A 17,985-nucleotide genomic window follows, 5' to 3' on the forward strand; every position below is an offset into this window, starting at 1 on the left:
ATATACATTAAATGAATTTTTAAAACATTCTCGCTTTTAAAAATTCTTACAGCCGGAGCTAGAGACAGCACTTGGCTTGCATGTGGCTGACCCCGTTTGATCCCAGAGATAGTGCACATGCTATGCGTGTGGGAAGAGTGGATTCAATCCACTGGGGAGTTGGGGAAGACACCCACATGGTCCCTCAGTCATCACTGAGAGTGACAGCCAGAAATGCACTGCTGGCTGTAGCCCCAAAACAAAGCAACCAACACACACACACACACAAACACGCATATACATATACACATACATAGATGTATATATGTATATACATAAATATTAAGCAGTATAATGTCTGAATGTTAAACATAGACAATTTTCTTATTAAGACTAATACCTGACTACGATGCTCAATAGAGTTTGATTCTTTACCAGTTTTCAGTTCCAGGGGCATTATCTTATATTTCATTTTACCTCCTCGATGTATTTTCACACCAACTGTAACATCTATTTTGCCTTTCAATCCAAACCTAGGGGACCAAATGCTTTCTTCAATATCCAATGAGTTTACTACTTCAATATTGCATGTTGGATTATTGTTATCACCATCACTTGGCCTAAAAAATAATAATAATTAGAATATTTAACTAATTTCTGGGGCTGGAGCGATAGCACAGCGGGTAGAGCATTTGCCTTGCACGCGGCCGACCCAGGTTCGAATCCCAGCATCCCATATGGTCCCCTGAGCACCGCCAGGAGTAATTCCTGAGTGTAGAACCAGGAGTAACCCCTGTGCATCGCCGGGTGTGACCCAAAAAGCAAAAAAAAAAAAAAAAGAATATTTAGCTAATTTCTTATCTGCTACCACGGGTACGGCTGATCCTGGGTCCAATATCTAACACTCAACATGGTCTCCCGAGCTCCACCAAGAATGATCCCTGACTGCAGTCAGGAGTAAACCCTGAGCACCACATGATACTTCACTTTGCAGGTGAAGTATCTACATCACCTGCAAACTTGTATTTCTAATTCCAGATCTACTCTACAGGTGAGACCTGCCATTTACTTAAAAACCCTCCAAGTGATTCTCATATAAGCTCTAGACTGAGAACTAATTATATGCAGGCTCTTATTCACATAACGTCAACTTCCTTAATATAGATGATATGGCTTGTTCAGTTTGTTCCTCCCTAAGGTCTTTACTCCCTTTGGGGGATGTGGTGGAGTGGGGAGGGTACACCCACACTCAGCTATGGTCAGCTCTTACTCCTGGCTGTGCACTCAAAGATAAGCTCTGGTAGACTCAGGGGATCATACCGGGTATCAGGAATCAAACCCAAGTCAGCCACATGCAAGGCAAGCACCTTACCCACTGTACTATCACTCCGGCCCCTAAGGTCTCTATTTCCTTGGCCTAGATTACAGGAATAGCTCTGCTACTTAGACTGCTCCAACTAAACTAATGTTTTTTGTTCTTGTAGGCTCAGGGGACCATATGAGATGCCAGGGGCTGAATCCAGATTAGCAGGGTGCAAGGCCAGTGTACTATCAGTCCAGCCCACACTTTCACACTATTACCTACATTGCAATTAAAAAAAAATTTTTAAAAACAGTTACTTCAACATATAAAACAGAACCCTGATCTAAACATACAAACACCAAGTAAAACAAGTAATAAATGGGTTTATTACAGAGAGAGCTTCATCTGAGGAAAGTCAGCCGCAGTATCTTTGTGCATGAAGTCATCGGCCCATTTAGAAAACGAAGGAAGGTATTCCTCTACGTCTTGTTTTATTTCATCTTGGTTCAGATTTAAGCAATACCTGTCAAAATAAGAGCAATAAATACAATAATGTAAACCAGCTAGAAGACATGAAACGATCAACTCAAGTTCTTTTTGTTTTTGTTTTGTTTGGGGGCCACACCTGACCATTCTCAAGGATTCACCTGGCTCTGTGCTCAGGAATCACTCCTGGCAGTGCTCAGAGGACCATATGGGGTGCCAGGGATTGAACCCGGGTCAGCCACATGCAAGGACTTACTATCTCTTTGGCCATCAACACAAATTCTTTTCTACTAAATACTGGATAAGAAGATATACAAACAGTGGGAAAAATATTCAACCTTAAGATGGAGGAAAACAGAACCCTAGTGTTACCACAGAATAGCCAGTTCAGGAGCCGGCGTGACTGTATAGCCCAGAGTGCGCTGGCCTTGCACACAGCCAGACCAGAACTGATCCCAGGCGCCCCATCGGTCCCCCAAGCAGGGTGAGCAGTGCCAGCAGTAAGGCCCAAGCACCACTTTCTTTTCCCAAAAACACAAAAAGTGACAAAAGAGACAGTTCAACAGGGCAAACAAAATTAGCAGCCACCGGGGCTGGAGCAATAGTACAGGAGGTAGGGTATTTGCCTTGCACATGGCCGACCCGGGTTCGATTCCCAGCATCCCATATGGTCCCCTGAGAACCACCAGGAGTAATGTCTGAGTGCAGAGCCAGGAGTAACCTCTGTGCATTGCTGGGTGTGACCCAAAAAGCAAAAAAAAACAAAGAAAAAAAATTAGCAGCCACCCTCTGCCAGTACCGCTTTTCTAAGTACAACAGGGACCTCCAGTAGAAAGAAGCTGAAGCAGCTCCAAAACAGGTTGTGACTTGGTGTGGCCCCAAAACAAACAAACTAAATATATATATATATTTTTTTCTTTTTGGGTCACACCCGGTGATGCACAGGGGTTACTCCTGGCTCTGCACTCAGGAATTACCCCTGGCGGTGCTTAGGGGACCATATGGGATGCTGGGAATCGAACCCTGGTCAGCCGTGTGCAAGGCAAATGCCCTACCCGCTGTACTATCGCTCCAGCCCCCCAAATATATATTTAAAACAATAACAAAAAAAATTTTTTTTTGGTTTTTGGTTCATACCCAGTGAAAATGAGGATTACTCCTAGAAGTGTGCTATACTATCTCTCTGGCCCCAACACAATTTCTGTGGGAGAGGGGGAATGACTTGTTTAGTTTTTGTTGTTTTGTTTGTTGTTTCCATTTGTGGCTCACACTCAGCAGCACTGAGGACTTATTCCTGGCTCTGTGCTCAGGGTCACTCCTGGGGGGGACTTGGTGGGCCATGTGGAGTGGAGAGGACTGAACCTGAGGCAGCTGTGTACAAGGCAAGTGCCCTACCCACTCACTGTACTATCAACCTGGCTCCAAGTTCAATTCATTCAATTTTTTGTTTTGTTTTTGGGCCCACATCCAGCAGTGCTGAGGGGCTACTACTAATTCTGTACTTGAGGGACTATGTGGTGCCATGGGCCAAACCCAGGCCTGCTGATGCAACATATAAGCTCACCCCACTAACACCCTCCAGCCAACACTCCAATTTATCAACATTTTCAGCATCCGCAAAAGGGTATGTGTCCTAGAGGGGAAAACGTGCTATAAAGGACATTACTAGATGAAACTAAGATGTGGACAGATCAGGCAAAAGTATTCAATCAATTTCTTGAAAGTGGTAGCTGTACTGTCACAAAAAAGAAAATACTTTTAGGAAATACACTGTATTTTTTTTTCTTTCTTTCTTTTTTTTTTTTTTTTTTTTGCTTTTTGGGTCACACCCGGCGATGCTCAAAGGTTACTCCTGGCTTTGCACTCAGGAATTACTCCTGGCATGCTCGGGGGACCTATAGGATGCTGGGAATCAAACTGGATCAGCCACATGCAAGGTAAATGCTCTACCCGCTGTACTATCACTCCAGCTCCAAACACTGTATTTTCTTTTTTTTGCTTTTTAGGTCATACCCAGCGATGCTCAGGGGTTTACTCCAAGCTCGGTGCTGAGGAATTACTCCTGGCAGTGCTCAGGGGACCACATTTGATGCCGGGGATCAAACCTGAGTTGGACACATGCAAGACAAACAATCTACCCGCTGTGCTATCACTCTGACTCCAACACTGTATTTTCTTAACTCCAGCACAAGCATGAAGTCAACCTACAATCCCACAAATGTAGAGGGAATAACAAACAACTCATTAAGTGAAGTGCACCAAGTCCAACATACAAGCTTCAATAATTTTTTGTCTGTTTGTTTTTGGGCCACACTCACCAATGCTCAAGCGTGACCCCTGAATCTGTATTCAGGAATCTCTCCTGGCCATGCTCAGGGAACCATATGGTATGCTAGGGATCAAACCCAGGTTGGCTGCAAGCAAGGCAAACGCCTATCCACCATGCTCTGCCTCCAGCCCCAGTTTACCTGTTCTATGGTGGTTTAACATACGTACTACCACCAAAAAATGGCATTAAGGCCTCAGTGGAAGAAAAAAGCAAAAATTAATTAAATAGACTAAAAGCTTATATGATTAAATGATAGCCATAGTTCCTCTCATAGTTATAGTACGTACATTTCTTTCAGATGTCTTATTTCTTGAACAGTTTGAGAAGCAAGGTGTTGTAGCTTTTCTAGTGCAAAGGTATCACGTATGGCCTTTTGGAAAATTTCATGGAGAACAGTACCAACCAGCATTTGGCGTGTGACGAGATCGGAACTCTAAACAAACAAACAAAAAAAAATCATACAAACATTTAATTTCACAGCATATTGACCTACATGATCATATACATACTTCTGACCAAACCACCAGAGCCAAAATGCAACGTGGTATTATGGGATAGTACCAAAACAGATCACAATTTTTATTTTAGTGGATAGAATTACACATAATTTTTCTTTCTTCTATTCAAAATTACCTAATTTAAGAACAGGCCTGACATAAACAATTAGTGTTGGCACTGGATGTGGGGAAAAAGGAGCCCTTAGCTAGAGACTGAGCACAGCGGCCACTCAACACCTTTATTGCAAACCACAACAGCTAATTAGAGAGAGAAAACAGAAGGGAATGCCTTGCCACAGTGGCAGGGTGGGGTGGGGGGGAGATGGGATTGGGGAGGGTGGGAGGGACACTGGGTTTACAGGTGGTGGAGAATGGGCACTGGTGAAGGGATGGGTTCCCAAACTTTGTATGAGGGAAGTATAAGCACAAAAGTGTATAAATCTGTAACTGTACCCTCACGGTGATTCTCTAATTAAAAATAAATAAATTTAAAATTAAAAAAAAAAAAAAAAAAAGAAAATAAAAAAAAAAAATAAAAATAAAAAAAAAAAAAAAAAAAAAAAAAAAGAAAAAGGAGCCCTTATCCACTTCTGGTGGAAATGTCAACCATTTTGGAAAATATGGATACCTAAAAAACTGAGAATTGAGCTTCAAAAACAAACAAAAACCTAAGAATCGAGCTTCCATGTGACTAGCAATTCCACTCCTGGTGATCAATCCTCAGGGATCAAAAACTCTACTCTGAAAAAACATTTGAACTCCTGTGTTCACTGCAGCACTATTCACAATAGCCAAAATCTGGAAACAACCCAAATGTCCAAGAGCAGATGACTGGTAAAGAAACTGGGGGCTGGAGCAATACACAGTGGGTAGGGCATTTGTTGCCTTGCACGCGACCAACCCGGGTTCAATTCCCGGCATCCCATATGGTCCCCTGAGCACTGCCGGGAGTAATTCCTGAGTGTATAGCCAGGAGTAACCCCTGTGCATAGCCGGGTGTGACCCAAAAAGCAAAAAAAGAAACTGCGGGATATATATGAGGACCAGAGCAATAGTACAACAGATAAGGCCTTTTGCCTTGCATGAGGTCAACCCAGGTTTGATCCCTGGCATCCCATATGGGCCCCCAAGCACCACCAGGAGTGATTCATGAATGATGAATGCAGAGCCAGGAGTAAATCCTGAGTACCGCTGGGCAGCACTGCAGCACTGTCATCCCATTGTTCATCGATTTGCTCAAGCAGGCACCAGTAATATCTCCATTGTGAGACTTGTTGTTACTGTTTTTGGCATATCGAATACACCACGGGTAGCTTGCCAGGCTCTACCATACAGGCAGGATACTCTCGGTAGCTTGCCAGGCTCTCCAAGAGGGAGAGAGGAATCGAACCCGGGTCGGCTGTGTGCAAGGCAAACATCCTACCCGCAGTGCTATCGCTCCAGTCCAAATATTGCTGGGTATGACCCTTAAGCCAAAAAAAAAAAAAAGAAAAAGAAAAAGAAAAGAAACTCTGGGATATATACACAATGGAATATTATGAAACCACTGGGGGAAAAAAGATGAAATCACGTAGTTTGCTGCAGTGTGGAGGGAACTGGAGAGAATTAGGCAGAGTGAAGTCAGTCAGGAGGACAGATCTCTCATATGTGAGACAAAAAGAAGAGCAGAAGGGGAACAATAACTAACCAAAGCAACAGACCCTGTGAAATGGTCTGCAGAACTGAGCTTACCATGGCGGGGAGACAATGTGGGGTAGTGGGGCAAGAGGCGGGGGCCGGAATCCAGAGACAATAATGGAGAAACAGGCACTCGAGGTAGGCTGTGGGGTTAACACCCCGCTGGGAAGGTGCCTTCAAGCCCATGTTCTCCCTCAAACACATGTCACTCGTCTGTCTCTTTCATTTCCATTCTGGTAAAGCCCGCGTTCTCTCTCAAACATACTTCTCCCTCTCTCTCCACTCAGCTCATTCTAAATAAATTTCAATAAAAACTTTCTTGCATCACAAACAAAAAATAAAGCTGTGTGGATGAAATTCTATCATTGACAAGTTTTGTAAATCTTGAGGACTAACAATTGTGTTTAAGAATAGAGCCAAGACTAATCCCCGAGCATTGCTGGGTGTGGCCAAAAAAAAAAATTTAAAAAATAAATAAAGAGGAGACAGAGATAATTCCATAGTAAGATACCTGTCCTGCACATGGTTGATATCCAGGTTCAATACCAAGCACCTTCGGTCCCCAAAGCAAGTGCAGAGCCAAGAGTAAGCCCTGAGCACTGCCAGGTGTGCATCCCTCTCACGGCCCCCAAATCACAGATGTGTGTGTGTGTGTGTATGTGTGTGTGTGTGTGTGTACACATGTACAAATAATTTTTTTATCGAATTATTTTGTTTGGGGGCCACACTCTCAGTACTACTCAGGGCTTACTCCTGGCTCTGTGCTCAGAAAGCTCTCTTGGTACTGCTTGAGGGACCTATGAGACAACAGAGATCAAATCTATGTTGGTCATATGCAAGTTCAGTGCCCTGCTCAGGCTTCTGCACGCATTCAGTCCCCTGACATGTCTCTCTGGTTCTTATTTCATCTTCTTGCTTTTTTGGGTTTTGTTTTTGTTTTGTTTTGTTTCAGGGATTACTCCAGGTGGTGCTCAGTTGACCATCTGGGATGCCAGAGATTGAATCTGGGTGGGGCCTATATAAGGTAAGCACCTACCTGCTGTACTAAGGCTCCAGCCCCCTTACTGCATCTTATCACTGGAATTATTCTAAGCGGATAAACAAAATGCAAAGAATTGAGGCCTCTGGTCCTGAGCCCTAGCACTTCTACACCAGTGTGATTCAGTATACTACATTCTCTGAGTCTGACTATCCTTCTAGGCAGATGAACAGGATTCCAGGGAAAACTCAATGAATTTAAAGCGTAAAAGGGACTAAGGAGGGGTTGGAGCAATAGTACAACAGGTAGGGTGTTTGCCTTGCATGCAGCCAACCCAAATTCAATCCCCAGCACCCCATTTGGTCCCCCAAGCACTGCTATGAGTGATGCCCGAGCACAGAGTCAGGAGTAAGCTCTGAGCACAGCCAGGTGTGCCCCCCCCAAAAAAAATGAAAATAAAAATGGGGGAACACTAGGAAGACAGCTCAAAGGACCAGAATACATTGCCACCCAAGAATCACCATGAAGCTCCTGGTGGTACCCAGCACTGCAAGAGAGAAAGTGTAAAAGTGCTCCATAAATTCTAAATCCTGATAGAAACATCAACTATTAAAATTATTCACCCTGAAAATTTCACTCAAGACAGCTCGTCTCATACATCGGATACTACTGGCAACGCTTGTACCAGAAATAAACATATCTGGATATAGAATTAAATATCCCGAATCTTCATCTATTATCCAAGTATGAGATGTGCAGTCTCCCTCCAAATGAATGATGTCCCCGGGAGCGACTGGTACAGAGCACCTGAAAATAAAGCATAATTAAAGCATAAATACATAGCTGGCCTCCTATACATAATAAAGGCTTCAAAAAATTATTATCTTGGAGACTGGAGCAATAGCACAGCGGGTAGGGCGTTTGCCTTGCATGCAGCTGACCCGGTTCAATTCCCAGCATCCCATATGTCCCCTGAGCACCGCCAGGGGTGGCTCCTGAGTGCAGAGTCAGGAGTAACCCATGCATCGCTGGGTGTGACCCAAAACGGAAAAAAAAAATTATTATCTTAAGAAATAAGTATTTTGGGGGCTGGAGAGATAGCACAGCGGGTAGGGCGTTTGCCTTGCACGCGGCCGACCCGGGTTCAAATCCCAGCATCCCATATGGTCCCCTGAGCACGGCCAGGGGTAATTCCTGAGTGCAGAGCCAGGAGTAACCCCTGTACATCGCCAGGTGTGACCCAAAAAGCAAAAAAAAAAAATAAATAAAAAATAAAAAATAAAATAAAAAAAAAAGAAATAAGTATTTTGGGGGCTGGAGCGATAGCACAGCAGGTAGAGCATTTGCCTTACATGCGGCCGACCCGGGTTCGATCCCCAGCATCCCATATGGTCCCCCAAGCACCGCCAGGAGAAATTCCTGAGTGCAAAGCCAGGAGTAACCCCTGAGCATCGCTGGGTGTGACCCAAAAAGAAAAAAAAAAGTACTTTTGGCCTGAAGAAGACCATGTTCTCCATTGAACATGTATTTCTCTCTTTCCCTTCACATCTCTACATAAATTTCTTGAAATAAAACTATTTTGCTTCAGGGACCAACCAGAGAGATAGTATAGCAGGGCAGGCGCTTGCCTTGCACCTGGCCAACCCAAGCTCAATCCCTGGCATTCATATGGTTTCCCAAGCACTGCCAGGAATGATTTCCGAGTGTAGACACAGGAGTAACCCCTGAGCATCACCAGGTGTGACCCAAAAACAAAAACAAACTATGTTTTTGCTTCATTAAAACAAAACAAAACAGATTTCCAAATTTCTGGGGCCTTTACACAACAACAGACGACAGTCTTTCTACCTTCAAACAAAACCCATGGATTTTCCTGAAATTCCAAAAGGAAAACTTTTTTTTTTTTTTAGTTTATTTTTAATTAGAGAGTCATCGTGAGGGTACAGTTACAGATCCATACATCTTTGTGCTCATGTTTCCCCCATACAAAGTTCGATAACACATCCCTTCACCAGTGCCCATTCTCCACCACCAGTAAAATCAACATTCCTCTCCCCCTCCCCAGTCCCGGCTCCCCCCACCCCACACTGCCACTATGGCAGGGAATTCCCTTTTGTTCTCTCTCTCTGATTAGGTGTTGTGGTTTGCAATAAAGGTGTTGAGTGGCCATTGTGTTCAGTCTCTAGTCTGTATTCGGCCCGCATCACCCTTCCTCCACATGACCTCCAACCACATTTTACTTGGTGGTCCCTTCCCTGAGTTACCCAGAATGAGAGACCAGCCTCCAAGCCATGGAGACAATCTCCTGGTACTTATTTCTACTATTCTTGGGTGTTAGTCTTATAGTCTATTATTCTATATTCCACAGATGAGTGCAATCTTTCTATGTCTGTCTCTCTCTTTCTGACTCATTTCACTTAGCATGATACTTTCCATGTTGATCCACTTATATGCAAACGTCATGACCTCATTTTTTCTAACAGCTGCATAGTATTCCATTGTATAGATGTACCAGAGTTTCTTCAACCAGTCATCTGTTCTAGGGAACTCGGGTTTTTTCCAGATTCTGGCTATTGTAAACAGTGCTGTGGTGAACATATAAGTGCATATGTCACTTCGACTATACTTTTTGGCTTTTCTGGGATATATTCCCAGCAGTGGTATTGCTGGGTCAAATGGGAGCTCAACCTCTAGTTTTTTGAGAATCGTCCATACTGTTTTCCAAAAGGGCTGAACTAGCCGGCATTCCCACCAGCAGTGTAGAAGGGTCCCTTTCTCCCCACATCCTCTCCAACAGCGGTTGCTTTTGTTCTTTTGGATGTGTGCTAGTCTCTGTGGTGTGAGGTGGTATCTCGTGGTTGTTTTGATCTGCATCTCTCTGACGATTAGTGATGTAGAGCACTTTTTCATGTGCCTTTCCAAAAGGAAAACTTTTATCTACTATAAAAGCTATCAATTGTCTAAAAATGTAATACATAGCTTCAATTAATGATTTTCTTTTCTCTTTGGGTCACACTCAGCAATTCTCAGGAGTCACTCCTGGCTCTGCACTCAAGAATTACTCCTGGCTGTGCTCGGGAGACCCTATGTGATGCCGGGGATCGAACTCAGGTAGGCACTTGCAAGGCAAACACCCTACCCCCTGTACTATCACTCCAGCCCCTCCAATTTATGACTGTGGGGCTTTTTGTTGTTTTGGAGGTCACACCCAGCAGTGCTCAGGGGTCAGTCCAAGCAGGACCATATGGATGCTGAGGCTTGGACCTGAGTAGCAGAGTCAAGCACCCTACCTGCTGTACTATCACTCAGGCCCCTAACAATTGTGTTTTAACAATAATTCTCTGATTCTGAAGATTTACAATGTGATAAACAGCTTCCATAAGTTTTAAGGTATAAAGCAAAATTCAGTGGAGCAAGAATGTAACTTACTGTTGAGTTCAAACCATGTTACTTACCATCTATACAAAGCTAGACCCGCACTGCTCTACCTGTCTCCTCTAATTCCACATACTCCCTGAATATTCAAATTCAGCCTCTCCAGCTGAAGCATTAGAACAGTGGATTAGGCATTTGCCTTGTACACGGCCAATAGGAGTGTGATTCGATCACAAGCATCCCATATGGTCCCTCAGCACAGCCAGGAGTAATTCCTGAGTGCAGAGAGAGGATTAAGTCCTGAGCACTGCCGGGTGTGACATGAAACCACCCTACACCCCCCAGCTCCCCACCAAAAATAAAACCAAAACAACGCCTAGGCTTTAATAATGTCCCCATGCTATAAATTTTACTCTAAGCAAGAACAAGTAGACTTTAAACTGCATTATTAAAACAGAATATATCTGAAGATAGAAAACAGTCACTTAATAAGTTTCTTTTCACCTCATTTTTCAAAATGTTTTTCAATTTTAACTTAATGGGGGGAAAGGTGCTCCCAAGCAGTTGCCCAAGGAACTGAGAGCCACTACCAGCAATGTCCAGCCAACTGGGCCAATGCCAGGGCTCAAGGCTGCAGTGTTCCTCAGGTCCTTGGTAACAGGGACTAACACACCCAACATTGTTCAGGGCCCCCCAGGGTTAGTAGCCGGGGGACCATGTAGTGCTGAGGATGGAACCTGGGCCGAGTGCATGCTTGGTATATACCCTAACACTGTACTAGCTCCCAACCCCAACCTAACTTTAAAAAAACAAACAAAAAATTCCCCCAAAACCCTCATTTCAGAATAGGACTCGCAATACTAGTGTAAGAGGGACAGGTTTCATGTAGAGTTAATTCACAATCAAAATCTATTCCTTCTGTTTACAATTAAATTATAATAATAGTCATACTGGCCCATGTGTCATAAGGCACTTGCCTTGCATGGCGAACCCAGGTTACATCCAGCAGGATACATGGTTCCCCAATCTGCCAGGGTACCCCAGAGCACAGAGTCAGGAAGAAGCTTTCAGCACAGCACAGACAAAAAAATCAGCCAGATCAGTGTTCAAATACCACAAAACTATTACCAGCTCTTCCTAAGGATGCACAATTCTTTATTCTGTAGTGATTGGGAAGCTGTGATGGTCAGGTGCTTTTCAAGTTCTCCATCTTCATTCTGTACAGGATGGACAGCTAATACTAGAAATCGATTATCCATCCCTTGGCTCAGAACTGTTTTAGAAAAGGAAGCTTCCACATTCTTCTGAAATCTAAAGCATACACCAAAAAAACTAATTAGTGCAAGCATAAAGTAAGAAACCACCCTATCTCCTTTATCCAGGTTAAAAGAGAAAAAACAACCTAAGGATCAATCCCTCCTGGAGGTGCCCAAGGGACCCTATGCAGTGTCAGGGGTCTAATGAGGGTCCGCTACATGCAAAGCAAACACCTTGTGCCCTGTATTATCTCTCTGGCCTCCCGACATACCTACTATTTAATACAGAAATTCTTCCATAAGACATTACTGGGGATCTCTGCTTTACAGAAAAATCAAGCTCTTCCTGTCTCAGACTTTCATAAAATAACTCAGAAATTTTCATATTCAAAAGGAGCTAGGAAATTTTACAGCTCTTCTCCCCACTAATACTTCCTGTTTATGGCAAGTCTTTATCAGTGACATCAACAAGTTTCAAATCAGGGCTGCCAAAAACCAAATCGCTCCCATTTGACCCTTAAACTATCTTCATCCAACCCTACGTTCTATTCCATTCTATGACACCTCACTCACCTAGCCTAGGTAGCCTCCCATGAGTTTCCCAAGGTCAGCTGGGGTGCATTTCACAAAAAGATTTCACCAAGTTCCCAAAATGCAAAGATCCATCAACAATTTGCATTAGTGTCATTACCACTGAAAATAATTCCACCGAATATTTCTTTACATATGAGTGTAACAATGACCCCGAGAAGTCCTGCAATAACTTTTAACTGTTCAAGAAATATCACCCAAACTTATTTAACCCTACTAAAATCCCATGGATACAGTGTTCCACAAAAGTCCCACTTTGGAAAATGCTGGCCTCCAATCATACTTATACTAACACTGTAGCACTGTCGATTTGCTTAAGTGGGCACCAGTAACGTCTCCATTGTGAGACTTGTTATTACTGTTTTGGCATATCGAATACGCCATGGGTAGCTTGCCAGGCTCTGCCATGAAGGCAGGATACTCTCGGTAGCTGGCTAGGCTCTTCGAGAGGGACGAAGGAATCGAACCCGGGTCGGCTGCGTGCAAGGCAAACACCAAACCCGCTGTGCTATATCGCTCCAATCTCCTTATACAAGATCCTAGTAAAATTGAAGCTTATTTACATTCCTTCAACTGTTCCTCTTCCTTCTGGTCTACACAGCCTTCACTTTTCTAGTCTCTTGCTTTCAGATCCTGTCACTTGACACCCAGTTTTATCCCTATTAAAATTCTCTCTAAAGTTACCCAGGGGGCCAAAGAGATAGCAGAAGGATAAAGAGCTTAGGGCACAGGTCAGCATGTGGCTGGCCCTGGTGAGACCTCAGCATTAAATATGGTCTCCTCCATGAGCACCACCAGGCACAGCCCCTGAGCACTGCTGAGTGTGGTCTAAAAAAAAAAAGAAAGAAAGAAAGAAACAAACAAAAAACTCTGACTTTAATAAACACTTAGAAAATAAAGTTACCCAGGGACCTGAGTGATAGTACAGTGTGCAAGGTGATATTGATAGTACAAGATAGGGTGTTTGTCTTGCACACAGTCAACCCAGGTTCAATCCCTGGCATCAAGTGTGGTTTTCTGAGTACCTCCAGGAGTGATTCCTGACTGCAGGGCTAGGAGTAAGCCCTGAGCACCACTGGGAGTGATCCCCCAAAACAAATTAATTAAATAAAATTAAGTTATCCAGAGCTGGGAATGTGGCTCAGCAGTAATATACAGGCCTAGCATGTATAAGGTAGAGTTTGATTCAGAACTGAGGGGTTGAAAAAGGTTCCTCAAAGTTCCTTACTATTCATCTAGTGAGTGGATGTTAAATTGTACTCAAGATAATAAGCATTTCTGGGGCGGGAGCAATAACACAGCAGGGAGGGTGTTTGCCTTTCATGTGGCCGGCCCAGGTTCAGTTCCAAGCATCCCATATGGTCTCCTGAGCACCGCCAGAAGTAATTCCTAAGTGCATGAGCCAGGAGTGCATCGCCAGGTGTGACCCAAAAAGGAAAAATAAAAAAAATTCTTACTTTATGATTAAAAAATAAAATAAAATAAAGGGGGTGGAGCTGTAGTACGGCAGTTTGTACATGGCGTTTGCCTTGCACACAGCCGATCGGGGTTAGGTCACCCAAGACTGCCAGGGATAATTCTTGAGTACAGAGCCAGGAGTAACCTCTGAACATCGCAGGGTGTGGCCCAAGGAGAGAGACAGAGACAGAGACAGAGAGACAGAGAGAGAAATAAAAGATCCCCACACCAATGCCAATATTCCCAGGCCACTTACAGTTCTTTCTTTAATAAAATCTTCCAAACAACATGGCCAGAGAGCCAGTATAGGAGTTAAGGCTCATGCCTTGCACATGTAAACCCCGTTGGATGGACGCCCAGGCCCACTAGGGGTGGGCCCTGAGCATAGCCAGGAAAGACCCCTGAACGCAAGGCCAGGAGTCAACCCTGAGAACACTGCTAGGGCAAGACCAACACGAAAACAAACCAGTTCCTCCAACTACAGAAGGAGAAAAGGACTGAGCACGTGGAATTTCCTTTTACAAGGACACTTAAATTAGCCGGGCTCCCCAAGTTCGGGAAAGAGGCGAAACCAGGGTCAAGAAGGAACGCTGTGTAGACGCTGGCCTCGAAGGAGCCCCCGAGAGCCCAGCTCCCGGGACGTGTCCAGCGGACCCCGCGGCCTGGTCTCCCGCCCCTTCCTTTCAAATCTCCCGCGTTTCTCCCCGACTCTCCACCCCGCCGCGCTCCCGCTTACAGCCCCTCCGGCCGCGCAGCTTCCTCCCCGAAACCTCTCTCCATCAGCCTCTCCAGGTCGTCCAGGTGCTCCATCCCGGCGGGGACACAGCAGCCACCCAGGGAAACCAAGTCACAGTCCCGCTCCCGCAGCGCGGAAAGCTGGAAAGCGGCCCGGCCACGCCCACGAGCCGCCACGCGCATGCGCCACCCCGCCGCCGCAGCCGCCGCCGCCGTCCGGAGGCTCCGCCCCCAAGCCCGAGCCCCCGCCCCTGCACGGTGGTAGCTCCTAGGCACAGACTTCATCAACAACCTCTTCACCTCCTGGAAACACCCTCTTCTAACTTGGCCAACGCTAAAACCTCCCCCTTTTAGTCCACACACGTACGTAGTTCGAACATAATTATTGCAATTGCCCGAACCCAAGTGTCCATGTTGGGCTTTGTGATTTTGTATTCTTTAGAAAACTCTTTTCTAGAAAACCGAGAGAATAGAAACTGGCAGAGAACTCCTTCATCAAGCTCCAGCTGATCCATAAAGCTACCAATAATATCCAGCTGAGTCCATAAAACTACCAATAATATCCATGCCTGCTTCACCTCTTCTTCTTGCTTTCAATTATAGGCAAAGCGTTCATCCTATCAATTTGCACCCTCAGCTCTACCATTCTCAAGGGCATTCTTGGTATTGCTTTCTTTCTTTTTTTTCTTTCTTTCTTTTTGGGTCACACCTGGATGATTCTCAGAGGTTACTCCTGGCTCTGCATTCAGTTATTACTCCTGGCAGTGCTCAGGGGACCCATATGAGGATTGTTCAAATGCAAGGCAAACGCCCAACCGGCTGTAACATCGCTCTAGCCCTCTCTTGCATTCTTTCATGTCGATTTGGTCCTCACAATTTTTTGTTTCTGTTCTGCTTTTTTCATCAGTATGCTCCTGTGTTTTATGCATTGTTACATGAAATATGTTTGTTCATTTGGAGGAGGGAGGGGTCACAGTTGGGTACTCAGAGCTTACTCCTGGCTCTGCGCTTAGGGATCATTCCTGGTGGGCTCCAGGACCAGGTATAGAGGTATAGAACCTACATCAGCTGTGGGCAAAGCAGGCGCTGCCTTTTCTCTCCAGTCCCCAGGTGTATGTGTGTTGTGTATGTGTGTGTTTATTGCCCAGTCACAGCTGAATCATTTACATTTTATTTTTGCTATCTTGAATAAAGTTGCTACCAATATATTTGTGTAATTTTTACTTTTTGCCAGAGGACAGCTTGTCAGTCCATAAGGACTTTGGTTAAGATCATGGGGCAGCATCCACAGGTTCAAAATGGGTTGCAGTGTTTGGTCCTTCATGGGTAGTATTGAGTCACTGTCACAGTCATCCCGTTGCTCATTGATTTACTCAGTGGGCACCAGTAACGTCTCCATTGTGAGACTTGTTTGTTACTGTTTTTGGCATGTTGAATACGCCATGGGTAGCTTGCCAGGCTCTGCTGTGCAGGCGAGATACTCTTGGTAGCTTGCCGGGCTCTCCTAGAGGAGAGAAGGAATCAAATCTGGGACGGCCACATGCAAGGCAAATGCCCTACCACTGTGCTATCGCTCCAGCCCACATAACACAGGGCATTCAGTAATTTTCATTCCACATACAGTTGGCAGAGCACATAAGGCACAAAGACACTCCCTTGGGAAATAACCCGGCAAGCTTCAGATTTTTTTTTCTTTTGCTTTTTGGGTCACACCTGGCAATGCACAGGGGTTACTCCTGGCTCTGCACTCAGGAATCACCCCTGGCGGTGCTCAGGGGACCATATGGGATGCTGGGAATCGAACCTGAGTTGGCCGCGTGCAAGGCAAACGCCCTACCTGCTGTGCTATCGCTCCAGCCCCAAGCTTCAGATTCTTTCCTATGAAAAACTTTACCCCCCACTCCTCAGGGGATGGAGGGTCTCTGATGTGGACCACCCCCCACTATACTTTAAACAGAGTTTAAACATGCCTCTGCTTAGAGGTCACTTCTGATAATGTTTAGGCACCATATGAGGTGTCAGGATCAAACCCTAGTCAGCAGCAAGTAAGGCAGGTGCTTGAATCATTGTGCTTTCTCTCCAGCCCTCAAACTCCTTTTTTAGTTTGTCTTTTGTCCACACCATTGGTCCTCAGAGGTCACTCCTGACAGTGATGAAGGTGCCATATATGATGAAGGTGCCATATATGATGAAGGTGCCATATATGGCACTAGGGGTTGAACCCAGATAGGCCCATGCAAGGCAAGCTATACCATCTTTGCAGCCTGAACACCTTAATTACCTTGTTTGGGGGCACACATAGAGAATAGCTGGTGCAGTAACTAAGCTACATGAAGCCTTTCCCAGCACAACCACCATTGGCCATAGGAAGGACTCAATTCAAAGCAGCTCAAACGAATCTTTTTTTAGATATATGCTTTTATTTCTTTGGAGTAAACATTACGGGGTGGAGCTAGAGATGCAGCAAAATACATGCCTTGCAAGTATAAGAATCTGGGTTTGATCCCCGGCTCTGCATGACATGCCAAGCACCTCCAGGTGGATATTTGGTGACACCTGATCACAACTAAGAGTGGCTCTGAGCCCCCAAACTACCAGGAATGCTTTACCTCCAAAATCTTAGAATGAAATATTTGGGGCATTGATGGTTTATGTTTTCAAGAAACGGACTTTTAAATTGTTTTGTTTTGTGGCCACACCCAGCAGTGCTTATGCCTGGCTCTGCACTCAGGGATCACTCCTAGCAGGGCTCAGGGAATGATAAGAAATGCCAGGAATTGAACCCAGGTTAGCTATATGCAAGGAAAGCACCTTACCTGCTGTACTACTACTTACAAGGTAAGAATTCAATTTCTGCACATCTTTGGCATCTGCGGTTGTTAGTCTGTTTGGCCTTCATCTGTATGCCATCACTAGTGACCCTGAATACCCTTTCACATACATGGTGACTCCAATATTTGCGCACCTGCATTTTAAAATAACTTTGGGGGCTATAGAGACAGTGAAGTGGGTAGGGCATTTGCCATGCACACAGCCAACCTAGGTTCTATCCTCTGCATCCCATAAGGTCCCCTGAGCACCACCAGGAATAATTCCTGACTACAGAGCCAAAAGTAAGCCCTAAAGATTGCTGGGTGTGGTACCAAAATAAAAATAAAATGTGACTTCAGAGTCCAGTGACTTCACTGTGGCTCAGTTGTAGGCGCCAAGACTCACATATGTGAGGCCACAGGAACAATCCCTGGCATGGAATTAAAAAAATAATAATAAAATATATTCTCAAATCTTTGCTCATTCTTTTCATTAAGGCACTGGGACTT

At 44.8% G+C, this 17,985-nt stretch overlaps 1 protein-coding gene across 1 annotated transcript in view; it reads right to left on the reverse strand.

Annotated features, from left to right (window-relative positions):
* The window catches only part of DNA2 (DNA replication helicase/nuclease 2), a 41,181-nt gene extending 26,410 nt beyond the window's left edge, over window positions 1–14,771 (reverse strand). Inside the window, exons 1-6 of the mRNA XM_055139211.1 lie at window positions 14,667–14,771; window positions 11,754–11,936; window positions 7,874–8,057; window positions 4,385–4,530; window positions 1,674–1,805; window positions 380–599 (exon numbers count right to left, since the gene is read on the reverse strand). Of these exons, the coding sequence (XP_054995186.1) occupies window positions 380–599; window positions 1,674–1,805; window positions 4,385–4,530; window positions 7,874–8,057; window positions 11,754–11,936; window positions 14,667–14,740 (939 nt within the window). The 5' untranslated portion in view covers window positions 14,741–14,771. The remainder of the gene's footprint in view (window positions 1–379; window positions 600–1,673; window positions 1,806–4,384; window positions 4,531–7,873; window positions 8,058–11,753; window positions 11,937–14,666) is intronic.
* Between the last annotated feature and the right edge of the window lie 3,214 nt (window positions 14,772–17,985).

Source organism: Sorex araneus, chromosome 5 (genome assembly GCF_027595985.1).
Source record: "Sorex araneus isolate mSorAra2 chromosome 5, mSorAra2.pri, whole genome shotgun sequence".
Lineage (NCBI taxonomy): Eukaryota > Metazoa > Chordata > Mammalia > Eulipotyphla > Soricidae > Sorex > Sorex araneus.